At 35.0% G+C, this 27,907-nt stretch overlaps 1 protein-coding gene across 1 annotated transcript in view; it reads left to right on the plus strand.

Moving 5' to 3' along the window:
• Window positions 1–27,907, plus strand: part of LOC114025963 (cytosolic carboxypeptidase 1-like) — a 173,093-nt gene that overhangs the window by 52,575 nt on the left and 92,611 nt on the right. Inside the window, 5 exon segments of the mRNA XM_027839511.1 lie at window positions 3,057–3,181; window positions 15,525–15,592; window positions 22,558–22,621; window positions 23,520–23,666; window positions 27,126–27,257. Of these exon segments, the coding sequence (XP_027695312.1) occupies window positions 3,057–3,181; window positions 15,525–15,592; window positions 22,558–22,621; window positions 23,520–23,666; window positions 27,126–27,257 (536 nt within the window).

Genomic DNA, 27,907 nt, shown 5'->3' on the forward strand with positions numbered 1-27,907 from the left:
TGTGTGTGTGTGTGTGTGTGTGTGTGTGTGTGTGTGTGTGTGTGTGTTTGTGAGAGAGAGAGAGAGAGAAGCAGGCTGCAGAAAGGAATATAAAAGATAAAATTTCACTTAATTCATAAACATCTTGGTTTACCAGTATCCTAGCAAGCAACTCTAATTTAAATAATGAAGCTTTGTGATTTCTACCTGTGTGAGATTTGTGAAGATGGTTTCACTTTTCTTTCCATATTTATTATGATTAGCTAAAATCGTCAGAGATATTTTCAACTTTTGCTCTTTAAAAATCTGGCAGTACTATTGATTGCTTATAAAAGTGAAAATTCATATTTGGTAGAATGATGTATTAGGATCACTAGATGGCATAGTAGATAGAGTGCCAGGCCTGGAGTTAGGAAGATTCATCTTCCTGAGTTCAAATCTGGCCTCAGACACGTAGGAGCTGTGTGACTCTGGGCAAGTCACATAACCCTGTTTGCCTCAGTTTCTCATCTGTAAAATGAGCTGGAGAAGGAAATGGCAAACCATTCCAGTATCTTTGCCAAGAAAACCCCAAATGGGGTTACAAAGAGTCAAACGTGACTGAAACAACTGAACAACAAAAAAGTGATGTATTAATAAAAATAAGTCATAAGTTCAGACAAATTAGCATTATTTACATAAAATAATTTAAATATAAGCCATAGGCTTGAATAGTAAAACATTTAACATTTTTTAGGATCCACTTGCTTTAGAAAAAACAGTTGTCAGCAGATAGTTATATGAAATGACAGGGTTGGTTAGAAGAAACTTAAATATTTTAATATATTATGAAAGGTTGATTATTGGATTACAGATTTAGAGCCCCAAATTATCTTAGATATCATCTAATCTGATTTTCATCTAGATAAATCTTCAAGTGATAGTTTGGATTTTTGGTAATGGTTTAGAATTTTGCAATAATGATTGATTATCAAAGACTAATGGTCAGTGTGAGTTCATTTACTTATTTTGTACCAGACCTGTGGTTTTCACTCTCTGTGAATATAGATGGGCATCTGCTGTGCTACATGTAGTCTTAAAGGGCTGCTTTGGACACGGTTAAGGAATTTGCTTAGATCATCCAGCCAGTGTTTTAGAGGCAGAACTTGAACCCAGTTCTTCTTGACTTCCCAGTTTGCTCTCTTTCTGCTCTGTCATAATGTGTAGCTCATTATATAATAATTTTCATCTAGCTTATTAGTATAATGTGTTTTGAAGTGTCTCTTAATTAAGGCAGTTGAATCCTGGGAAGCATCAAGATAACAACATTAGCAATGGTACTATGGCCACCACTGAAGTGTTGCTGAGCCCTAAGAAAGTCAGCCTAATTGACTCTTGTTTATATATTGAATTTAAATGGATTTTTAGGGCTTTTCAATGCTTCAGCCCAGTATGTGCTACTGTGTAAAATCATTCCAAAGAGAGTGCTGCCCTCTAGTGATTATATCTACTTTAACTGTTTCAACAACACTATCAAGAACTGTAGGACCTTGGAATAGTTTCAGCTGAAACAACCTCAGAAGTTGTCTGAGCCAGACAGGGTTAACTCCTTGACTTATTGATGCTCACACAGTGACTGTTGTCAGATCAGAGTCTGATACTAATCACTAATCTGAGACTAATTACTGAGGAAGCCCTTTTTACACCATGTGTAAGAAAATGATTCTGATGTTTCTGAGTCTGAGTAGGTAGAGTGGCTGTGGAAGGAAAAGAAGGGGTCAGTTACTCTAATGCAGAACTTTTTAATGTTTTTTTTTCAATATTGTTGATCAAATTTTGCCTTCCTTTTAAAATTTGTTTTGATGACTAAATATGTACTAAACATATTTGTGTGCAGAACTATCTTTTTTTTGCTTCTTTTATCAAGATCTTTTTGAGTAGTATAAATATTTTATTAGTTAAAATTAACAAGCATTCCTATCAATTAAAATGAAAAATTATTTTTCTGAATAAAGACTCAGTCTTTTATATTTTTAGACTCAGAATTTCACATTAAATTAATACAATACAAACTGCTTTCTGTAGTAGAGGCTTAAACTGTTTAGACATCTTATTCCCTAATATCAGTTTTAAATCTACTTTTTCTGGAGTCAGTACTTCATCTGAGATTAGTGGAATTGTAACTTAGTTAAATAATGTCTCTATTAAAATTGCTTCTTTACTTAAAATACTAATGATATGTTTCAGTGGAATGAATGCTGAATCTGGAGTCAAAACATGGGTTTCAATCCAAATTCTGCCACCTTTTACCTACCTTTGTGACTTTTGTTTAGTAATTTAAACTTTCTGGGTCTCACTTTCTTCATTTACGAAATAAGGGGATTGGACTAGATGACCTCTGAGGTCTTTTTTTAGCTCTAAACATATGATCCCAAGATATAATATGATAGTTTTAAGTTGAAGTTAGAATAGTGGCACTTCTATATCTAAAATTAGCTGTGGGATCTTTGAATTCTGTGGACATTGCAGTACCTTTCCTCATGTTTCTTGTCCTTGGAATGTTCTCTCTTCCCATCTTTGTCTATTGTATTCCTATTGAACTTTAAAATAATAAACCTAATATCTTAAATATCATGGCAAAGTGCTAATAGTGCAGAGATAGAGAGGACATAGGCTGTGTTCCCAAGGAGCTTACAGTCTAAAGGGAAGAAGGAGTACACAAATAACTCATACCAGAGAGAGTGAGATGTGTGCAGAGGCAGCATCCAGGTGGTATGCTCTGACGAGGGAACCATCATGTTCAACTGACTTTTTCCTTCCTCATCTCCTGAAAACCTTGTACACATATTGTTTTTATATATCTTTAATGTGCCTTTAACATACTTTTGCCTCCATCATACCCACCTCACTTGCTCTGTGAAGGCGGGGAGATGTCTTATCTAAACTTTGAATCTCATCTAGCACCTAGCATGGTTGCACTGCATACAAGTGCTCAGTAGATAGTTGTTAAGTTGAATTGAGTTCATGTTACTTAAGAATTATATTTAAAATATACAAATATGGCATGAAGTCTAAATATAAAATAACATTCTTTCTAGCCTTACTAGCAATTCTCGGATCGTGGCACTCCTGGCTCAGCTGGAGAAGATCAACTATGAATGCCCAGAAGCAGAAGGTGCCAGATATGTTACATCAAAGATTCTTCACCTGACCCAAAGTCAAGGTAAATTTTTCCTCTTAAAAAATAATTTCGTATAATTAGGTTTTTTTAACTACTTCCATTAATGATTACCTAAGTATCTTGGATTGTATAACTATATAGAGAACACAATACTGATTTATAATATGTCAGTCTAATGATTAAATACTTCATTATTCATATTATGTAAAAATTATAGTGATATAACATCATACATTGAAAAAAAACTCTTACTAAAAGCTATATACACATATACTTAAGTAATGGTCTCATATACCTTATCAGCTCACAGACTTTTATGGCTGGAAATATTGTAAGGTAATAAATCTAGAGTTGGGAAGGACCTTAGAGGCAGTTATTTCAGGAGGAGGAAAATGAGACCCAAGAACATTAAGTGAATAGCTCAAGGTTACACAGGTAGTAAATGACAGATAAATTAGTTCATCCTTTATTTAATTCATAACGAAATGATTTTCAACCCCTTTGGAATTGGGTTTCTCTGTTACTGGTTTGATTTCAGAACATGTACTTTATCCTTCTATAATTGCCTATAACTATAATCCCCCACCTCCCTGTCTCCAGATCTGATATGTCCCTGATTTCTGATCCAGAGCAGTGTTTTCCAATTTAAACTAATGGTTAAACTACCTAAATTTATCTACCTATTTGAATTTTCTATTTACCCTTATTTCTCAGCTTGATAGCTCTCTAGACCTCCAAGTCATCTATACTATGTGCCTCTACTACTTCTCATACTTGCTCCTAAACTCTCTGGTTTATGACCTCATCATTCAACTAAAACTGCTCTTTCTGAAGTTATTAATGTTCTCTTAATCATTAAAATCGAATTGCCTTTTCTTAATCCTCATCCTTCCTGATGTCTCTGCAGTCTTTGACGATATTGATTGTCTTCTCCTCCTAGATATTCTCCCCTCTCTAGCTTTTTGGAATGTTGCTCTCTTCTGGTTATCCTACACCTCATTGTTCTTTGCTTGATCTTCATCCAGGTCACAACCATTAATCATGAATGTTCCCAAGGCTCTTTCCTGGACCCTCTTCACTTTTTCCTCTATACTATTTCAATTTCATGTACTTTCATGAGTTCAAATAAAATCTTTATGAGATGCTTTCTAGAACTATATATCCAGCCATCATCTCCTAAGGTAGCTCCAGTCCTGTACTACCTTTTGGACATTTCAAATTTGATATCCTGCAGGCTTCTCAAGTTCTATATGTTCAAAACAGAACTTATTATCTTTTCCCCTAAAGCCTTTCCTATTAGTCAAGAGCATTACCAACCTCTCAGTCTCCTAGGTGGCCTCACTGTCCTTCGTTCTTTATGGGCATTCATCCCACGTATCTGTTCTATTGTCAGATTTTGTAATTTTTACCTTCACAATCTCTGACATATGTTACCTTCTCTTCACTCATACAGCTGCCACCTTAATTAGTCAAGAAGCATTTATTAAGCACTTACTATGTGCCTTAGTATGGGCCTTAGTCATTTTGTATCTAGACTATTCAGATAGCTTTCTAATTCATCTTCCTGCCTCCAGTGTTGCTTTGCTTCAATCGATTTTCCACTCAGTTGCTCCCTAACCCCAATAAAATCTAATGACTCCTTATTAACTCTAGCATCAAACATAAAATCTTTTGTTTGACATTTAAAGCCCTTCACAACTTGCTCCCTTCCGACCTTTCTAGTCTTCTTCATGTACGCTACAATCCAGCTGGCTTATGTACTATTTCTCACCCAGGACATTCCATATCCTGACTGGGCATTTTCACTGACTGTCCCCTATTCTTGGCATGATGTCCCTCCTCACCCCCAGGCTTGTCAGGATTTCTTCAAGATTTACCTCAAATCCTACTTTCTGCAGGTAGCTTTTCCCAATCTACTTTTCTCCTGCCTCTCTGCAAGTCCTCTTTCCCTTTAAAATTGAGCATTAATATTCCTTTAAAAACCATTGTCTCAGTGTGAAAGCAAAAAATGACAGCCTGGAACCCTTCCTTCCTTTCCTTTTTAGTGGTAGCTGCCAAGTCTTATGTGATCCTGACTATGGCACTTTGGTACTTGATCTTTTTCTAGCTGCTGGCAGTATTTTTTTTTTTTCTTTTACCTGAAAGTTTTGGCTTTTGGCAGTCATGTTCTTGGGAGTTTTCATTTTCGAATTTCTTTCAAAAGACGATTGGTGGATTCTTTTTATTTTCATTTTGTCCTCTGGTTCTAATAGATCTGAGTAGTTTTCATTCATAATTTTTTGGAAAGAAATTAAAATTTTATTTATATTCAATTTAACAAATATTTGAATACAAATGTTATATATAAATAATTTGTTAAAAGGACTTTGTTAAATTATGTGCAAATTTTCTGGGCAGTGGAATTCACCACTTAAAGCACCAATTATAAATTTTAAAACATCATTTTAGGTAAAAGTTTTTCTAAAACTTGACAACAGAGCCCTTCTGTGGGCTCTGTTAGCTTCTCAGGCCTTCTGAGAAGGAGGTTGGAAGTTGAGGTAGCTTGTGGGGTTGGTCACATTTGACCCGAAGGGTGACTTGTTGCCTAGGCCTAGGTTGCCACCACTACCACTGCCACTTTCCCCTGGCATGGTGGGCTGCACTTGTCTTCTCCCTAAGACACAGGGCCACTTCAGAATCTGTCCTTGGAAGCTGTGGGGAGTTCAGAGAAGCAGTGACTAGTTTTAACTTTGCCATTTTCCTTCCCTACATTCATGATTTCTTGAAATATGATTTCCATGATCTTTTTTTGGTCATGGCTTTCAGGTAGTCCATTGATTTTTAAATTTTACTCTTTGATCTGTTTTCCATGTTGGCTGTTTTAAAGATGAGATACTTTATGTATTCTTCTGTTTTTTTCAGTCTATTGACTTTGTTTTAATATATCTTATTCTTTCATGTAGCCATTAATTTCTTTATGGTCCATTCTCATTTTCAGGGAGCCTTTTGCTTAGGTAAGGTTTTAAAATAAAGTAAAAATACCTCCCCCCCCTTTTTTTCAAGGCAGTTAGGGTTAAGTGACTTGCCCAGAGTCACATGCTAGTAAGTGTTATGTGTCTGAGGCTGGATTTGAACTCAGGTTCTTCTCACTCCAGGGCTGGTACCTAGCTGCCCTCTTGCTTTATTTCTTTCAGAAATACTAGTTGATTTCACGATGAAGCTGTATTTTTCTTTGAGGCTTTGCTTATAGATTTATTAAGAGTTATTATTTTCTTCTGGGTTTGTTTCATAGGCATTCCTGTTTCCATAATAGCACTTTACAATTCATATCTTCCTCCCTCCCTCCCTCACTTCCTTCCTTCTTTCCTTCTTTCCTTCCTTCCTTCCTTCCTTCCTTCCTTCCTTCCTTCTTTCCTTCTCATTCTTCCATCTTTCTTTCAGGAATTGGGACTTTGTTTTTGGATTAGGTTCTGCCCGCTTTAGGAGGGAATGTTGGGTTCTTGTGCTGTCCTGATCTGTATTATCTTAGATCCTGCCACTGTCTTCTCTTGGTACTGAGTACTATGTTTTTCATGGATCACAGGGCCAGAGCACATCAAGTTGCTGCAAAACTTTAGTAGACAGTATTTCCTAATCATCTATTTTTAGTTTTTTGGTGGACCTCAGACTCTAGTTTGGGTTTGTGTAACACAACTAAAACTTGCTCTTAGTTGGAGCTCCAGTGGACAATTGCTGACAAAGCCTCCATCAGCAAGCTGGAAGGTTCTACAGGTTCAGAATAAAAGAACCTTAGTTCTGTCACCCCCTGCTCCCCTTTCCACTGCCCTTGCCCTGGTCACTAACCTGTGCATCGAATCCATGATTCTGTTCTGGGGTTAGAGTGACAGAACTATATGCCCATCCTTAGTTTGCAGATCCTTCTCTCATTCTGTCCTGGGCTAAGTCTGATATCTTGCTTAGGCCGTGACTAGAGATACATAGTTGTAGGCTCAGTCCTGGTCTGTACCTGTAGGGTGAATCCGTGATCTTGGCAGGAAAAATAAAGCACTGTGGTTTCTCCTTGGATTTCCCTATTACACCAGAGGGTTTATTTCCTCAGTCTTTATTGGAGTAGTTGTGAGGGAAATGGGCTGCTCTGTCCTACTACATCAACTTTGCTGGTCTTCTTCAATATGTACTTAGGATTTTACTTTTCTTTTCTGGGGTCCTGGGCATGGTAAAAGGTTAGTGATACCTCCCTTCCTCTCCAGAAAAAGGAGGAAATAAAAGATGGCCATTGAAGCATTTTTAAAAATGCACAGAAGTGAAGGAAGTTCAGAGGGGAAATTAGACAAGTAGGATAGCTTTGAAAATAATATATTGAATTTATTATGTAGCAAAATGTATGAAATAAAGATTTTCATTTTCACATATCTTATTTTTTTCATTTACTTTGTATATGGAAATTTCTTTTGGTATTTGTTAAGTTCAAAATATAAAATAAAATTTAAATAACAGAAAAAGAATGCATTTTCCTGTAGTCTTATGAATCTTTAGGCTTTAATCTGATAGGGAAAGAATAGGAAGGAAAAAAAAACTGCTGGTGCATATCAACTAAGCTATGTTCCATTGTCTACAGTGAAAGTAGACATTGAGAAAATGACAGGAGACAAAATCCACGTAAAGGAATCTGTAATAAACTTCATGGCCCCAGATGTCTATGAATCAGTGTACAGAGTATAAATAACAAGGAAGATGAATTTCTGTTCTTAGCAAAAAAGGATGCTTTCACTTCTTAGACAGCATTGAGATTTGGTAAGAGGAGACCCATGGAGAGGTACCTCTGGAAGGATACATCTTATTTAGAAGAAACAGGATGTGTAAAAAGTGGGCATAAACTGGTCTACTTACTGTTGCTTGCACATTCTTCTATTCCTGGAATAATTTATTTTTTTTCTCTGCCTCCCAGAATCCCTTCAAGACTCAGCTTAAGTGCTGCCTTCTACTTCCTTCCCCTCTCAGGAACAAACAAATTAAAATAAGTGTTTTGCAAACCTTCAAGTGCCATATAAAAGTGAGCTATTATCATTGTGATTTTATTGACATTTGTAGCTTACATGTACCTATTGTACATGTTGTCTTCATGTTAGAATGTAAACTCCTTGAAGACTAGGAATAGTTGCACATAGCACAGTCCTTGCACAGTAAATACTTAATAAATTCTTGTTAATTGATTGACTGGCAGTTACATTATATAAAGAGGAGGAATGGTAGAGAGAATTGGGGTGGCATCGTAGCATAAAAAAGAGTGAGAAAGCATGGTGGAAAGCAGCTGAATGAAGGACAAAGGAGGCAGAAATGGAAGCAATATTCTCAGCATATTAAATTACAAGTCATCTGGACAAAAAGAGGAAATATATGAGTTTGAGAAATACAGACTACAATCCTGACACTGAGGCATGATAGAATAGTGGTAGGGCACTTCATCTAGTACATTTATTGAAGTCCTCTCCCTACCAAAAGATGAGTAGATGCTAATTTCTTAACTTGCTTTAATGATAATTTCCTCCTTGAAAAATCAGAGGAACTAACAAGGGGAAATTCTGTTCTAGTTATGATTGTCTTCAACCCATTTGCTGGGTTGGAAATGATGATAATCATGAGGGGAAATGACCATTACATTTTAGTTTTTATGATAAAGGAGGGGAAAGCTGGGAAAAATCCAATCTGCATCTTGGGTTTTAGGAAAGAAAGATCTTAGAGAAAAAATAGCTGCAATCCTCATAGACTAAGATGTATGGAAAGCTATCAGGAATGAACTCTTGAATACACAAAGATATACAGTTACAATTAAGAAGAAAAAGAGTTGTCTAAAGAGATTGCTTTGGATGTACAGAGAATTCATCAACCAAATTAGATTTAAAAAGACAGAGCAAGAACAGGTATTGAAGGATGAATACAAATCACTCTAAAAAGAATCGTGTCTGGATGGACTAGATGAGCTCTGAGATCTCTTTCGCTTCCAAAATTCCATAATTCTGTAATTCTGATTTCACCATAGGATCATAGAATTTTAGAACAAGAAGGGACCTTTGACATCATCTTGCCCAACCTCTTCATTTTACAGATGAAGAAAAAGGTCCAAATCAGTTAAGTGATTTGTCCAAGGTTACCCAGTTAGTTAGTGTAGCACTGGGATTAAATCTGGGTGTCCTGATTCCCACTTAAATGCTCTTTCTAATGTACTATGCTGGGGTTCTGTGATTTCAAAGAATTTGGCCTCATTTATAGGCTTATAGGTATTGAACTGGAAGGTATCTTTGAGGCTATCTAGTACAACCTAATTATTTTGCAGATGAGAAAACTGAGATAGAGTTTGTGTCACACAGTAAATCTGTCAAACCCAGGTCTCTGCCTCCAAATCCACTTGCCCTTTTCACTGTACCATGCCTTCTCTTTCCAACTACCCTGACAACAAGGAACTAATTCATATATGAGAAACCTCATCTTCAAGTTATTGAAATGTATATTTTTCTGTAATTCATATCCTGTTTTACCTGAACTTGAAATTCCTTTCCTGCTAATATGCTAAATTCCTGTAATTTGGTCTTGTTTCTCATAAATGGTGGGGACACATCCCCAGTTATTTCTGATAAAGCTTTGCACCATATCTTTTTGCTTACTTCTCAGGATTAGTTTTAAAGGAAATAGCTAAGAATGTGTCTCTGCCATTTATGAAAAATGAGTACAAAGGGCAAGAACTTAATATATCAAAAAAGGAAATTCAATAAAACTTTAGACACTTTAAAAACACATCACCCTCTTTATCAGGCCTACAGTAGGAGTAGGATATTTTTATTGTAGGCTGTTGTATACATTTCTTTAATTGCTCAGACCTTGGGTTGGATTTTTCTTTCTCTTTTCTTTCTTTCTTTTCTTTTTTTTTTTTTAGTGGTTTTTGGAAGCTGTGAGCAGAGGGGGAGAGGATCAGAAAGACACATCAGAAATCATAGTGTTCAGAATGTATAGTGAACAGTTAAGAGTTTACATTTACTGAGTTAGCCAGTGGGACCTGAAAATTCTGTAAAATAAGCCATCATGTATTTTATGTCTAATTAGTTCCCTTGTCTGTAATTCTTTGAAGTAATATATATCAAATTTCTCTATAGTATTATTTGTAAATTGCACAAAGAAAATTGTTCAGTTAAATTGTAGTGTTATATTGCTGTCCAGAGATAGTTTTTTAATATATGAAATTGGCATTCTTTTCCTTTCTTTAAAATATTATTATTAAATAATTTGACAAAATTTCCAGGATGGTTAGGCCATAACAGTTTAGGGCAATATGCCCTCTTAATGAATTTGATTTTGTTTCAGAAAGTGGTTTAATTTTCTTAGTTTGTAGGAAACTTGAAGAATGACACGTTAGTCTCTGCCAGAAAGACTGCTTAACTCAGTCTTTAAATTAGATTAAACATTATTTTCATTAGATATATTGAAGACATCTTTATTTAGTATTTAAATTATCACTACTCAGTTTTCTATGAAAATTATAAATGTGAGCTATTATTATTTAGTGCTTTAAGGTTTGAAAAGCATGTGTATATATGTATATATACCTGTACTTAAAATCTAATTTGGTCCTTTCAACCCTTTTGTTATCCCCATTTTACACGTGAGGAAATGAGGTCAGTGAGGTCAAATGACTTGTCATATAGGTAATGTGTATCTGAGGCAGACTTCAGTCCCAGGTTTTCCTAATGTCTGGTACAGAACTATTTACTACAAAATGTTGCCTCTTTTTGGAAAACATATAGCATGCTTTTTTGTAAGTGTAGTAATTTAGTACTAAAATTAATGATATTTCTACTTATTTGTAAGCTTGCAACAGTGCTTTATAATTCTGTAGACTTTCATATTGCTCATGGGAAACTTTTTTTTTTGTAGTGAGATTAAACATTTTCCTAGGGTTACTTGTTTATGCCTGAGTTATGAATATGTGGGAAATAGTTTGTGTTTGATAGTTTGATGGCAGATAATTATGTTCTACATGTTTATTTTGCTAGCGGTTATTGATGATTCTTATAAATAACATTAATCTCTAGAGTCTATACCTTTGCCATAATATCCTCAGTATCCATGTAACAGTATTTAATAAAATAATTGAAATGTCATTATGAAAAAACATTGATTAACAAACCTTTTAGGAAAAGCGCTTCTTTATAACAGAGTCAGCTCCACTAAGATATGGATGATGCAGTATTTGATAAATTATGCAAAACAGTATTATCACAGATCATATTCTTCAACAGCCATATTTTTTTTTTTGCCAAGTTGCACAGGTATATGCTATGCAGTACAGAAATACATCTTTAAACAGCTTCTCCTTGTTTCTTAACTGTCCTAGGTTATGGTCTGATCCCTAAGCGACATTGTAAAGTTATAGATGTTTGTCTTCAACATTTTCATCTACCTCTTTCTGAATCCTTTTTTTATTCCTCAGTATTGACCTTTACCCTCATCAGTCTTCTCTCCTTTTATCTCTGTAGCTCTTATATAAATTAGAGTCTACCCAGTGACATTTTGGAGACTTCTTACTTCTCTGGTTCTTTATCTCCACCTAGACATGACCTGGGAGTGTCAACATTCAGAACTTTTCTAAGGATTGCTACTAGTTTCCTTAATAAGCACAAAGTTTCTGTAAGGTTTCTGCCTAGAAGCGTTTTCTTTATGGTGTAAAGGACAAGAAAGGACATGCTTATGAGCTCAAAGAGAATCAAGAGGCTATCCTACCTTGGAGACCTGTGAAGTCACCATGATTTACAGTACTATCCTGGGGTTTGTTTCGCCATGTTGGTGCTCCCTTCCAAAGCCCCTTTGTGTTGCATTGCTATTTTCTGGCTATCATTTTCAGTATTCGTTGCTCCTTCTTGTTTTGTTCTATGATACAGTAGGCCAGGAGTAAGAGTTAACATAATTCTTGCTTCTTACTACCATTTTGAGAACTTTGCTCTACCACAGCAACTCACCTTTCCTCCATTAAGGTGTATTTCACCTGTATCACTCAGAAGATTTTTGTTTCTTTGATCGATTAGCCTCTTGGTCACTGTCCCTTCTTTCTTAAGAAACTCAGTACCTGTGCAGAGCACTGGCCCCGGACTCAGGAGGACCTGAGTTCAAATACTGCCTCAGACACATAATACTCACTAGCTGTGTGACTCTGGGCAAGTCACTTAACCCCAATTGCCTCACCAAAAAAAAAAAAAAAAAAAAAAAAAAGAAGCTCACGTTCCTTATTGCATTCCAACCTATCACTTCTTGCTTGATGACATCTGTGTGTGGGTGTATTTCTTTGCTTAGATATATGTTATATGTATACATATATGCATGTGTATATATATGTGTATATATATATGTATATACACACATACCATATATTCATACAGATATATAGAAGTGTTTGAGGGTACACATATGTATATACATATACATTGCAAAATATTGCAATTGTCTCTGCAAAAATTGACGCTGTCATGAGCACCCTTATGTCCTCTAATCTATCTAGTTAAGTTATATCTATATAGATATCTAGATCTCTCTCTGGATATCTTAGATGGACAGATAGATAAATAAATAGATGGATGGATATACCCTCAAAACCCCAAGCTCTCTAGTTAATCAACCCTTATAACTCTATTTCAGGTACCTGTATGGTGATCATACCTTAATCAGGCCTGCACAACCTTCAGCCTATGGGTTGTTGTGAAGATCAAAGGAGTTAATATATGTAAAGCACTTTGCAGACCTGAAAGAGCTATATAAATAATAGTTATTTTTTAGCAGGCAGCTAGGTGGTGACGTGGTTAGTGGGCTAGACCTGGAGTCAGGAAGTCCTGAGTTCAAATGTGCCTTCTTACACTTACTTGATTTTTGACCCTGGGCAAGTCATTTAGCCTCTTTATGTCTTAGTTTCCCCATCTGTAAATGAAGATAATAATTCACTTGCCTCCTAGGGTTATTATGAGTATCAAATGAAATAATATTTGTAAAGTACTTTGCATACCCTAAATGGCTGTCATTACTCTGCTCAAATCTTCTATGCTATTTTCATCCTTCTTTCAGTAGATAATGTTGCTTCCTATTTTTCCTGCCATAATTGAGACCATCTGTAACTAATACCCTCCTATCTTCCCCTTCCTGTCTCAAAATCTATTTATATCTTCACTCATTCTCTCCTCCTTTGCTTCTGTCTGCAGAAATGGCTGTTCTTGCCAATTCTGATCCTTCTACTTGTGCCCTTTATACTATCATTCCTATCTTTTCCAGGAGTTTGTCCCATTCATCCTTTTTTCTCTCTTTGATCTTCAGTCTTTCCCTGTCTACTGACTCCTTTTCTGCCACCTACAGACCTGCTCAGGTCTACCTCATCCTTTAAAAAACAAAATAAAACCAAAAACTACTTGACCCTGTAGGGTCCTTTGGCAATTACTTCTATCTCTATTTTCCCTTTTATTGCTAAACTTTTACAAAAATTGTCTATACTTGCCTCCATTTCCTCACCACTGAGGAAGAAGAGCCAGGTGCAGTCAATGTTTTGGCAAACTAAAAAACCCTGATAAAATTTTAATGCAGTCTTTTTGAAACATTTGAATACAGAACAAAATAATTTCTGTGTAAAAAAGAGGTGTAATTTTTTTCTTCTTTGTATTATAGTTTAGAATTGAATATTCTTAGTGTAATTCAATTCACAAATAATACCATTTGACTTTCCCTTGAACTGAATTTTAAGTACAGTTTATCTGTTTACTAGTATTTAAAGTTTGCCTAATGTGGATACAGTTGATCTCTCTGGAGGACATTTTTTTGAACACCTATCTGGAATTTATCCAAGAAACATGAATTGAGCAAAAGTGGCTTAGATGTGTCACACAATCAAAAGTACAAGGCCTTTATTCACAGCAAAGTTCTTAAAGGTCCTTATTGAATACCTGCTTATACTTTAAGTGTATTAAAGTCAAAGAAATTTGAATGTCTGGTTTGCTAGGCTATAGAACAGTGTTAGGGAGTGGTGTGATAGTAAGAAAGGGTAGCTGATAACCTGACATTGTGAAATTCAGAAACAAAAACTCAAAACAGTCTCTAACATGTTTTTATGTTTTACGTATGTTTGTGCAAATATAGATATGTATGTAATTTTGAAATTAAAACAAACTTTTGTACCTAGTAACTCATGAAGACATATTATAGCCTAGTGTGGTAATTGATGCTTAAAAGGAAGACCAAGAGTCAATTAGTTATTTGTTTATTAAGTGAAAGTTAAAGTATATGTAAGCATTATACTCTGTTTATGAAGATAGGCAACTGTATAACACATTTTTAGAATGATTTCTGTCCAGAATGGTTAAAATGAAATGTTAAAAAGAGTTATCAAAATTTTACTTATGGGGGGTGCAGCTAGGTGGTGCCGTGGATAGAACATTGGCCCTAAAGTCAGGATGACCTGAGTTCAATTCCGGCCTCAGACCAAACACTTGACACTTAATAGTTCTGTGACCCTGGGCAAGTCACTTAACCCCAATTGCCTGAAAGTTTAAAAAAAAATTTAAAAAATTTACTTATGTGGAATGATTCATAGTTTATTATACTGGACAAACTCAGTAATAATGAATACCATTCAGTTTGTTTCTGTTAGAAGCAAATATCCTTTTCTAAGCTTTGGCCCTCTCACTTTGGGTACTTTCCTATTAAAAATGTTATCAAACACTCTTTACTTCTCTGTAATTTGTTTGGCACATAGCCTTTTCTTCTAGCTTCTCTTTCATCAAAGGAAGAAAAATTAAAGAGAGATCCACACAAACTTGCAAATAATAGAGAAAAAGTTGCTTCCTCTTGGATGCTGGGAGAAAACTTTTAGGTTTCTTTCAACCCTCATGATTGCAGAAGCAGCTCCTTTAGATTGCTTTTATGAGTGCCCCAGTGATATTGTATTATTCAAAATTTTAAAAGTGTCTTAAAAACGCGCTTTAAAAGAGAATATTAAATTTTTCTTCATGCCATTTTTGATGAGAGCATTTTCCATTTGTAGACCTGGAAAATTTGTGGGAGGCCTGGTGTCCTATTTTTACTGATTCCTATTCCTAGCCTTTGGCATTGCCTTTGAATTGGACTGGAGAACAGGGACCCACTTGGGCCATGTCAGGAGCAGTGGTGAAATGAGGGGAATACTTCATTCACTGAAATATGGAATTCCATCATACTACACCCTGGAGAGTAGGGTCATCTACACCAGAGGCAGGATCACCCAAGAAGCAATTTGGTAGGTGTCTTAGGTCTATGGATGGTAACTTTATCCACTATAGTTACAAGATATCACAGATATTTTTCTTTTTTTAAGTTATGAAAAAGATACTATGTTTCTGTCTTTCAGAGAAAATCAGGAAAGAAATGACAGCCAAAGGTTCTACAGGAATGGATGTTCTACTCTCAACATTAGAGGTAAATAACTAAGGCTTAATAATATTTGTAGTTATGATTTCCCATGAGAAATACTAAGTAGCATAATGAATACAATAAACATTGATTCTTTTTCTCCCTTAACCTTTATTAATAACATTTTGAATTATTCCTTTTGGTCAGTGGTTTTGACCTAGAGGTATATTCAAAGAAAATTAAACTTTGTTATTTTTGAGTATTATTATAGTATAGTTATCTTGGGAAGTAATACACATTCAAATTTTATGTGGTTGTATAACTAAGTGATTTAAAACATAAAGTTCAAATTAACTCTGACCTGATTCTAACTAGTAGGAAATGAAACTGTACCTAGAAATAAGTAAATTTAGCTTGTAAAAATCATGAGTATTAAAATTTCATTTTTATGTTGTAAAGTGGTGATATATAGGTAGTAACTTGAATTTAATCGAGATTATTGCATGATCATTTAATTTAATTTAATTAATTTAATCAAGATGATTACATTATTACTTCAGAAGATTACATTAATGAGGGTACTATTTTCCCTGACACAGATATTAGTGAATTGCTATGGCCAGAAAAAAAAAATTACATCTAGTGATAATCCTCCGACCTAAACCTTAGTTAGACTTCAATGACTCTCAGAGATCTGTGGCTATACAATCCTTTTCATTTCTCCTTAATTATTGCATTCTGCTGCGGTTCCAAACCTCAAGCTTCCCATACTGTCATCTCCTCCCATCCTCTGAGCTGAGAACCTTGCTTCGTATGTTACTGAGAAAATATAGAAGCTGTTTGCCATGATCTACTACTTTTCCCTTACTCTGTATCTTAAAATGCCTTGACGTCATCCTCCAATCTCTCCCTCTTTTCTCTATTCTTTGATGAAGAGATAATCTTTTGCCTCAGCAGAGTCAATTAACCCCTCTACTTCATTCTGTCCTCTCCTCTGGCAGATTACCTTTAAAATCATTCATATGCACCTTCTCTTCCTCTCCCTCTCTCCACTTTTTCCTTGTCTGTTGACACTCCCTACTCTGTAAAAAACATGCACAGGTCTCTTCCTTCCTTAACAAACCCTCACTTAGGAAAAACTGTCAACCCTAATTGTGTCTACTTCCTCTGCTCTCACTCATGTCTTAACCCCATGAAATCTGACTTCCAACCTCATCTCTCATCTGAAACCAATTTCTCCAAATTACCAATGATGTCTTTTAAAAAAATTTAATTTAATTTTTTTAATCAGCAAAAATCCATTTCTCTTGCCTACTCAATCCCCTTCCCCCCATTTGAGAGTGAAATAAAAACAAAATCCCTGTCACAAATATCTCTAGTGAAGCAAATGAAATTTCTGTATTGGCCATGTCCTCTCCTATCTATCTATCTATCTATCTATCTATCTGTCTGTCTGTCTGTCTGTCTGTCTGTCTGTCTGTCTATCTATCTGTCTATCTACCTATTGATATATCTACCAAGAATTTTCTTCTAGAAGCATACAGGGTGCAAGCCTAACATGAAGTCCGAATTCAGGAAGTAGGCTGGAAGAATGAACAAAAAAAAATTCCATTACAAATAGTGCGGTAACAGGGATACTCAAGACAAACTCAGGAGACATTAATGACTATAGATATAGATAGATAGATATAGAGTTAGATATCTCACTTTGCACTCTAAATCACTTACCTTTCTATCAGGAGATGGGCAGCATCAGTATTAGCCTTCTAGAATCAAGTTGGTCATCACACTGATCAGAGATCCTATTTCTTTCAAACTTGTTTGTCTTTTCTATATTATTGTCATTGTATAAATTGTCCTGTTCCTGTTTACTCTACATCAGTTCGTATAGTCTTCCTAGGTTCCTGAAACCATGTCCTTCATCATTTTTTCTAGCACAATAATATTCCATCATATTTATATACCGTAACTTGTTTCTCTGTTCTCCAATTTATGGGCACTTCCTTAGATTCCCATTCTTTGCTATCTCAAAAAGAGCTGTTCATATTTTTTATTTTATTTATATTTTATATAATATTTTTAATGCATTCTTAGAGTTTGTTTTGCTTAGGACTAATTCCTGCCTTAACTCACCCTCCTTCTAATTCCCCCTTTTTACTTCTTCCCCTCTCCTTCTTCCTTTCCTGGAGTGAAATATATTTTTGAACTCATCTATGTGAGTATTTGTGTATTCCTTCCTCCTTTGAGCAGTTCAAATGAGAGTGAAGTTCCAGCATCAGTCACTCCTTCCACCCTCTCCTCCTTGTTTGTATAGTTGCCTGCTTGTGTGTCTTGATTGTGTGAGATAATTTCCCCTAATTTTCCTTTCTGTCCCTTCTCCCCCCTCCCCCATTTCCCGGGTATTCCTCCTCCCTTTTCTTTTAATTTTTTCTCTTAAAATCATCAATACATATAGGATTACTTCCAGATTTTACCTAATTAAATTCCCTTGATGAGTCCTGATGATGACAGAGTTCAGAGGGAATACGTGTATCATCTCCACATATTAGAATGTAAATAGTGTGTCCTTGTTTAATCCTTTACCATTGTATGTTCATGTTACCTTTTTATGTTTCTCTTGACTCCTTTTTTGATCTTTTCATCTGGAATTTTTAGAAGTATTCTCCTTCATTAAAGGTCCATTCCCCCCCCCCCCCAATGATTATACTCAATTTTCCTAGATAATTATTATTAGCTGTAGGCTTATATCCTTTGCCTTCTGCAATGTATTCTAAGCTCTGTTTTCCTTTATAGTGGTGGATTCTAAATCATGTGTGATCCTGACTATAGCACCTCTGTACTTGAATTCTTTCTTTCTGGTTGCTTTCAGTATTTTTCTTTAATCTGGAAGTTTTTGGTTGTAATTTTTGGTTTATAATGTTTTTGGTTATAATGTTCCTGGGAGTTTTCATTTTGGAAATTCATTCTGTTTTCACTTTGCCTTCTGCTTCAGAGATCTATGTAGTTTTCTTAAGAGTTTTTGAAATATATCTAGGCTCATGTTTTGGTCACAGTGTTCATATTGTTCCAATGATTCTTAATTTTTTTTTCCTCCATTTACTTTCCAGGTCAGTTTTTTGTGCTATGAGATACCTTAGATTTTTCTTTTTTTCTTTTTGTTTTATCACTTTGTTTTAATATTTTTTGTTTTCTTATGGAGTCATTGGCTGCCATTTGATCTGTTATAATTTTCAGGGAGTTTGTTGCTATTAATTTTTTTTCCAGTTTTTTCCTGTAGACCTACAATTTCATTGAGAAAAACATGTTTAAACTCTTACTTCATCTCTGCTTTGTGCCCATACGTTGTTTGTGTTTTAGAGTCATTAATGTCTTCTGAGTTTGTCTTGAGCATCCTTGTTACCATAATAACTATTTAGAATGGAATTAATTTTTTTGTTCATTCTTCCAGCCTACTTCCTGAATTCGGACTTGATGTTAGGCTTGGACCCTGTATACTTCTAGAAGAAAATTCTGGGTAGTCTTGTTCTTGCTTTTTTTGGAATATTGAGAGCTGTGTTGTTTTAGGAACTCAGAAACAGTTCAGACAGAGGACCTGAAAGCTTTTGATATTTCCTAGATGATCTGACTTGGGACAAAGTCTGATTGCTGTCCTTCTGGTCTGAGCTCTCCAAGTTCTTGACCTGGGTTTGGGTTTGAGCAATGGTAGATTGCTGCTGGACTTGACTGGTGCAAGCCAACTGGGAGGTTCTGCTGGTTCAGAGTGATAGAACTGCAGGTTTCTCTTTGGTCAGGGATTTCTGCCCTGGTTGTTCCACTTCATACTGGGCAAGAAGCTGGATCCAAGACTTTCTCTGCTCATGGAATTTTAGCTACACCACTGTTGCTTAGCTATATTCCCTGCTCCAGAGAGCAGGAGCAGGTCAACTCTTTCCTGGATCTGTGACCTGGAGCTGGGTAGTGGACAACAAAGTTTCCAGTTTGTATCTCTTACTTTATCGGTGTCCAAGGATGGGTCTGAGGATGCCCCAGTATGGGCCTGGAACCTCTACTTGTATAGGTATACTGCATCTACAGTGCCCTCCTGGCCAGATCCTGTCCCCAGTGTCTGCAGATCTCTCTATCTTTATGCCAGCCTGGGCTGGAAAAAATGACTCATTGTGACTTTTTCTTGGAATTTCCCATTAAGATTTGGTCTGGTGTGTTTCCTAGGTCCATTTGGAGGAGTTTTACAGGGTATGAAGGGAGGGTGTTGGAACCCTGCTGTACTGCTTCGTACTATTTTGCCATCTTGGCTTCATGCTGCCCTCCATCCCTCCCAGTGATGCCTTAATTTGAAAATCAGATGAACATTTCTTAGTTCTCATCCTTATTGACTACTTTGAAACTGTTTTTACTGTTGACCACTCTTTTCTTCCTAGTTTTTTTTTTTTTTTGTGAAACCACTGTTTCTTGGTATTCTTTCTGCATGTCTTATGACTACTACTCTCTCTCCTTTGCTGGATCCTCATCTATATTTCTCCCTCTAACTTTGAGGTTATTCTAAGCCTCTTTTCTAGGCTTCACTTCTTGTCTTTCAAACATCTGTCTTGGTAACTTAATCAGTTATCATGGGCTCAATTATTACAACTACTCAGATGACTACCAGATCTGTATATCTGATCTTAGCTTTTCTCCTGTACTCTAGTTACCTGGCACCAACTGCCTGTTGGATATTTCAAACTGGATACTCCAAAGATATCTTAAATGCAATGTGTCCTAAAAAAACTTGTTATTTTCCTCCCCAACCCACTTATCTTCTGAACTTTATTATTTCTTTTGAGAGGGCAAAACCAGGCTTCCTATCAGTCAAGTTTATAACTTTTCAGTCGTTCTTGATTCATCACTTTTATTCATCCCACATATCCAATTAGTTTCAAGTCTTGTTAATTCTGACTCTACAATTTTTCTTACATTTATTTCTTTGTCTTTACTCAAATAACTGCAACTTTAATTCAGTCCCTCCTCACCTCTTGCCTGGACTATTTCAGTAATCTTTGAATTGAACTTCCTGCTTCCATTCTTGCCATACAGCTGCCAAAATGATCATTGTAAAACACTGGTCTTACCCATGTAGCTCACCTGTTCAAGAATCTTTAGTGACTCCCTGTTCCTTCTAGGATAAAATACAAATTTATTTATTTAGCATTTAAAATCCTTTACAACCTGATTCCAACCAACTTTTTCAGCCTTATTTTTTTCCATCTTTCTTCTTCTTGACTTCTTTGGTCTAAACAAACTGACCTTCTTGCTGTTCCTCATACCTGACATTCTCTCTCCTTTGCACAGGCTAGCTCCTATGTCTGTAACCTCCCCTCCCTTCTTTTTGCTTAGAATTCCTAGTTTCCTTTCAAGGTTGGCTTAATTGGCTTGCATGAGACCTTTCTTAATCTTTAAGCTGCCAGTACCTCCCTCTTCCTCCACTTGTTTTTATTTTGTGCATATAGTTGTTCTAGGCTCCATGAGGACAAGGGCTGTTTCATTTATATCTTTATATTGCTAGCCCTTGGCTATAGAAGGTGCTCAGTAAATGCTTATTGATTGGTTGATTGAAATAACCCTTTGTTAGGCTTGTACTTGAAGCCTTTTTACTTTGGTAAGACCTGCCAGAGCTAATGCTTTGTTGGCATTGCACTGAGAACTCACAGTCACCTTCATATCTCTTAATCATAAGCCACATGAATAATGCTTTTGTGGAGATAATAGTATCATAGATCTAGAATACGAGTGTACTTCAGAAGCTCTCTAGTCTGATCCTCTCATTTTACAGATGAGGAACCTGGGGCCCAAGGAGGTTTAGTGTCTTTTCTAAGATTACACAGATTAGAAGAATTAGCCATATATATTCATAGACTAACGTCTGTGTCATAAGTATAAAAATATGGATAGGAGAGTGTGTTGGAAATTGGAGGTATGTGTAAGAATCTTTCTTAATGTCATTGGGATCCCATGTTCATTTTCCCTTTCCCTTTTAAAAGACAAATGATTTCCTTCAAAATCAGAAAAAATTTCAAAAACAGACAAATGTAATTATCAAAATTTATTGAGAACAGTAGATTTTAATGTATATATTTATATATTTTTCATTGCATTTATGCTGAAATTTGATAAGCAAGTGGTACAGTTTTATGTTGACAAGTTTGGGGGAAATTATCTTTTGTGCAAATACATATCTTAAGATAGTCTTTAAAGGAATTAATTTCTTCTTTTGGCCCTGGGAAGGATAAATGTATTATTGAGGTAATATTTTTATTCTTGGGAAATATTGAATGGTAATATTTAGTGCAGAGTTTTTTTGTGTGTGTCATAGATCCCATTGACAGTCTGGTGAAGCTGATAGACCCCTTCTCAGAATAATAGACAAAAACCACTTACTCCCAATTCTACTTATTATTTTAGCAAAATATCTAAATGTTTTTGAAGTTTTAGACTTTTGAACTTAGCTAGTCTTATCCCTAGGCCTCCTTCAAATGCCCTTTGTTAATATGTCATTGCCCCTGAGTATATGTGAATAAGAAAAAGTTTAAAAATGTATTATAATAAGGGTATATAATGAGAACACTACTATAGTGAAAGAGTAGTAAGAAAACATGGAAATCTCCCCTAATGTTAATTCATTCCCTTATGATGTTAATTACTTACATTTATGTGACCCTTTATGGTCTTTGGAGTTCTCTCCTCATGATTCTATGAAGTATTTAAGTGTAAGTATTATTATCCCCATTTTAAAGATGAGGAAATTGACTCTCTTAGAGGTTAAGTGAAGCAGCCAGGGCCTGACACTTGTAAATGTAAGTTTAAGGATTAAAGATTCTGGAGGGAAAAAGACAAGGATGGTAGTGGAAAGTGAGAATAGTAGAAGCCCGAAGGCATTTGATCTTTGGCCCACAATTGAGAAGGGAAAGGTGCACACAAAATTTAAATAAATGCCAAAAGACAGAGTTTGGGAACTATGTACAGTGATTTTAATACTGGAAATAAAATATTTATTTCAGAACACGAAAGATCTTCAGACCACACTTAATATCTTAAACATTCTTGTTGAATTGGTGTCAGTTGGTAAGTTCCTTTGGTCTTATTGCTGTATATAAAGAATAATGAATCACATAGATCTATGATCATAATTTCTGAGCCAAAAAGGAAGGAACACAGTCTGATAAAGGATATTCTTTTTTGCAAAGTCCCTTTAAAAGTGTACTTTATTTTCTTGAGATCAAAACTGTCTTGAAAAACTCTTTAATATAGGGGTGTCTTATGTGAGTATGTATAACCTTATTTTTATTTTGATGTAGTGTCTCAAAAATATTATAGAATTACATGAGGGTAACATACTTGGATTTATCTGATGACAATATGGTATTTTGAGGGCCTGTTGTCAAATATGTAATCTTTCTTCTTAGCACTTTGTGTATCATACATAAGTTGTGGTGGGGTGTCAATTTAAAATGTGTGTGGTTTAAAATGGATTTGTAGGAAAGGAAGGACATGGCACTATAGCTGTTTTTACCTTTTCTTTTTACCAGAAATACCAGTGTTGCCTCATATTCCTGAGGGCAGGCATCCACAATTCCTTTTTTATTATTTAGGGAAAGCCATAGGATTATAGACCTAGAGGTCATCTGTTCCAAATCTCTAACTTTACATATGAAGGAACTGAGAACCAGAGAAGTAGAGTGAATTTACCGAGGATACAGAGCTCAAAAGTAGCTGAGCCAGGATTAGAATTAGGCTTTGTGATTCTAAGTTCATTGTTCTTTTCGTTGCTCCCTGAAGCACCTCTCCAAGATGTGCCTGTTTTATTAGTTGTACATATTTTTTCTGTGATTTTGTTCTAACAATAAGTTGAAGTCTCCAAATATTTAACGTTTTTACTTCCCACAATTTGCATGATGCTATAACAAAAAAAATTATGTTGACTGGGGCATTGAAAATTGTGTATGTTGGCTTAATTTTGAAGGCGGTAGTAGGAGAGCAAGTGCTTTAGTCTCCAAAGGTGGTACACAAATATTGTTGCAGTTACTTTTGAATGCCAGCAAGGAATCTTCTCCACATGAAGAGTTAATGATTCAAGTTCACACCCTTCTTGCGAGAACTGGACCAAAAGGTAACCATTTTAGTGGAATAATTATTATAACTGGATAATTAGAATAAGAACTATCCTTTGTAATATTGTCATCTGTCTGGAACTGCTAAATTTGAACTTTGAATGATGTTGTTTAACTCTTTGTTTTGTAATAAAACATGCTTGTTGAAATCTTTATTTCTAAGTCATTGTTACTCATGCTGCTGATAATTTCTTGGAGAGTTGTTAAATAGGTAGGAGAGAAATTGCTGGGTGAAAACAAATAGAAATTATTATCATTCTTCCTTCTTCAGTAGCATAAACTCTGTGATCTTTATATAGGGGAGATATAGAACATGAGGACAGTTGAAAATAGGAAGGAGAATTCTGCAAATTCTTACTCAATGTTACTGTGTTCAAGGTTCTGAGGAGATACTAATGAAAATGACATAATCCTTGACCTTAAGGAGCTTACATTTTAACCTGAAAGAACACATGTATTATAAATAAGTATGATACAAAGTAGAATGTGGTAAGGAAAAAAAGAGAGCTGAAGTGCTCTGAAAAAATTGAAGGAGAAAAGATCACTTTAAATTGGTGTGGGATAAATATAGGGTGGGGTTGGCATTAAAGGTTTTATTAAGGAGATGACCTCTGATCTAGGGGCCTTGAAGAAAGAGATTTTGGCAGGCAGAGATGTGCTTGAAAAAGTTGAAGAATGAAGTAAATAAACTTTGTTATTCTTTTCCATTAATAATTATTTTTAGTGACTACTATATGTCCTACAAAATTAGAAGTATAGTCTCCACACACCAAAATGCAAAATGACTCTCATTACTTCTTCAGTGATGGTGGCAGAACAGGGGGGAAAAAATCACTTGATTTTTAGACTCTCTTTAAAGTTAAACTTATCTGCTTTAAATTTGAGCTCCTTGTCCAACACCCATTTGGAAGGACTGAATCATGTCAATATTGACACATTCACTGTAAATGAAACCAGAAGATAGAAAGAGATTGTAGTTAAGTGGAAAGATGGCTCGTAGCCTATCCTTGGAAATGTAAATAAAAAATAGGGGAATTAGTTTTATCCAGAGGCAACAAATTGTGTCATGAGATATTTGGTTGTCTTTGTGTTGAAGTTCTTTTGATAGGTATTTGCAAAAATACCACTATGAAAATGATTGAATAGTATGTATCAACATCTGTTGTAGAGATTAATAGAGAAATTCTATGAAGAAGTTACTAAGACTTAAATTAACGTATAGTTTGATACTAACTTGAGTGCAGAAGTGGCCAGTGAAAACTATATTAGAAAATATGGACAGGAGTAAGAAATGAGAGAAGTCGAAGACTTGTGGAGTCCACAGAACCTTCATGCCTATACATCATGAATAGTTTCTTTAAGAAGAATCAAAATGCTGTGCATATGGCAAGTAGTGAACATCTTAAAATATATTTTAAGTGGCAGGAAATGACTTGTTACTGATGTAGGAATCATTGTCAATTCAACTGTCACTGTATAATCAGGTAACTGACTTGTTAGAGCCAGTTCAAATTTACTACAAAGCTAAAAGAATAAAAATGAGAAAAATATTTGGTGTACAATTAAGACAACTCCAATCTGACCGATTTAAATGTTATTGATGGTGAAAAATGGGTTATAGATACAATACTATACATTACATGTAACTCATGTAGAAGCAAAATTGATATAAATTAAGTACTACATTGAGAAGACCAAAAGAAGATAAAATATTTTTTACTCAGTAAAAATTGGATTTGCTGAGCAGAGAGATATGACAGCCAAGGACAATGTTGGTTTGGAAGGTAAACGTGCTTGAAAAATAATCACAGAAAAGGATAATTATGAGCACTATCACTTTATAAAACAGGGAGAAACAATGGAGGGTAAAACCAGTTTAAAGAAAGCTTAGCAAGAGTTCTGAGCAAATTCAGCCTGAGGGTAAAGGATGAAAATGAAAGAAGAAAACAAATGGAAGAAAGATGGAAGAGATCTGTGAATATTATTGTAATAAATTTGCTGTCATCAAGGAAAGTGGAACCACCACACTTATTCTCTACTATCACAGTCTCACATGTACTTAGAAAAGCAAAAATGTTAATAAAGAGAACAAAGATAGGAAAAGCAACTGCATTACACCAAGTATATGTAAAGGAAATTAGTGCTATAGGTGACAAAATCATTAACGTTTTAAGGGATTCACAAAGTATCTAAAACAGGAAAATACCAAAGACATGGAAAAATATTAAAACTGTTAAAACCAATAAAAAGGTAGTCAACACCAACAACTACTTAGTAACATGCTGATGCACCTCTCTATACAAGAATTTTATGCAATTTTGTCAGCTGTCCTGTTTAACGTTAGGCACAACTTGTCCAATGATCTCTTTCATTGTTCATTTAACTACATGTAAAAACCTGGAAAATAAATATTCTTTATCCCCTTGGTTTTCCTTGTGATTGTTTGGATGGGCAGGCCAGATTCTTTTAAGTGGTTCTGGATTGTGTCCAGAAGGCTTTATAATGTTTCTGGGCTTGATGAAGTAGGCATAGTATTATCTACAAACAGGAACTTTTGGAGGACTTCCCCACCTATAGAGAATCCCTCTTCAATTTAGACTGTTCCCTTCCATGGCAGTAATAAATACCTTTGATTAGCTTATGACTCTTAGTTTTATGCCCTACCAGATAATAGTGATGAGAGGGTCATCAGTCAAGGTTCTCTGGGCTGTTATATCTTCTTAAGAATTTTGCATAATTTTGATGATCGTATGGGAGAGAGTATTAAAAGGTGGTATTTTACTCTACCAGATCAAATGATTTTTATAATCACCAAGTGATAAGCACATTAAGATCTTATGTTCTCTACATCTTTCTGTGAATTATGTGATGGTAAAGATATATTCTAATGTGAAATATCATTTGTATCACCTATTGTCTATTAATATCCTGATTAAGGATGCCCTTAATTTGCATGTGTAATCCTTAAAATCCTAAATGCTACTGGTCAGCTCCTCCCAAATTTCACTTAATCCCCTACTAATCTGGCTTTGACTATCATAAGAAAGTGGACTGCTACAATTGGTTCCTTTCTATATCTTAAAAAAAAAAGTATCTTTAGGAATACACACATGCATACACACACACACACACATAAATCATGCTTATTTTCAGTAAAAACTTTTTTATATTCTATTTATTTTATTTTCCTTTGTTATCTATTTGCAAGAGGATTTCTCAACACAAACCTGTAAATCTTGTTTAACTTGATATAAAAATATCAGAAATGAGAACTAGCTTTTTTTTTCAGCTTTATTTAGCAGAACTTGAAAAATCTGACACAAGAACTAAAGACTTAACTGGCATAAAATGAATGACTTGGGTATATAGATCAATTACATTTAAAAATAGGAATTGGAAAATAATCTCATCCCATTCTTGAGTTACTTATAAATGCTTTATGTTTATTTTTATTATAGACAAAAAGTTTGGAGTAAAGTCTAGAATTAATGGGGTCTTAACTATAACTCTGAATTTGGTGAAACAGAATTTGCAGAATCAGCGTTTAGTGCTGCCTTGTCTTCAGCTTTTACGAGTGTATTCTACCAATCGTAAGTGTTGTAAAATTTCTTTTGGTTTACCTGATTTACAAAGGAAAGTCCTTTTTAAACATAAAATGAAAGAAAATTGTAGTTTTTTTCAGTAAATTACTAATAATGAGTAATTAATATATCTGAAAAGAGCCAGAATTAATCACATTGCTTTAAAAAAAAAAACTTTTAAGAGTTGCAGAATACATAGTTTGATTTTTGGTTATTCAGTGATGAAGCTTCTGTCATTTTCATGTTTGGAATGACCTTGGAAGTGTATTTTTAAAAATATAAGTAGAAATAAAAAGGTAATTCTTTGGATGCAAAGAAAGAATCTTTTTAAGCAAGGAACATGAGCCAAAGCTTGAATATTATACTTGATGTGTTGTCTGCTAGCTAATAAAAAGATGTAAAAGATATTTTATAGATATCTATAAAATACTCATATAGAATTACAGAAGAAGCAGCAGAATACAGAAGGCACAAGAGAGAATAAAAGTAGAGAAAAGAGGTAAGAACAGAGAGGCAGCAGTGGTGCTGGGAATTAGAAGTACTGATGAGGGCAATGAGCAGTAGATAACCTGACCACAGAGAAAAGAGTCAACAACTAACCAACAGGAGATTGAATAATAATAATAATAATAATAGTAATAATAACTCATATGAATATA

This window comes from Vombatus ursinus, unplaced genomic scaffold (assembly GCF_900497805.2).
Source record: "Vombatus ursinus unplaced genomic scaffold, bare-nosed wombat genome assembly UNPS02014832.1, whole genome shotgun sequence".
Taxonomy (NCBI): Eukaryota; Metazoa; Chordata; class Mammalia; order Diprotodontia; family Vombatidae; genus Vombatus; species Vombatus ursinus.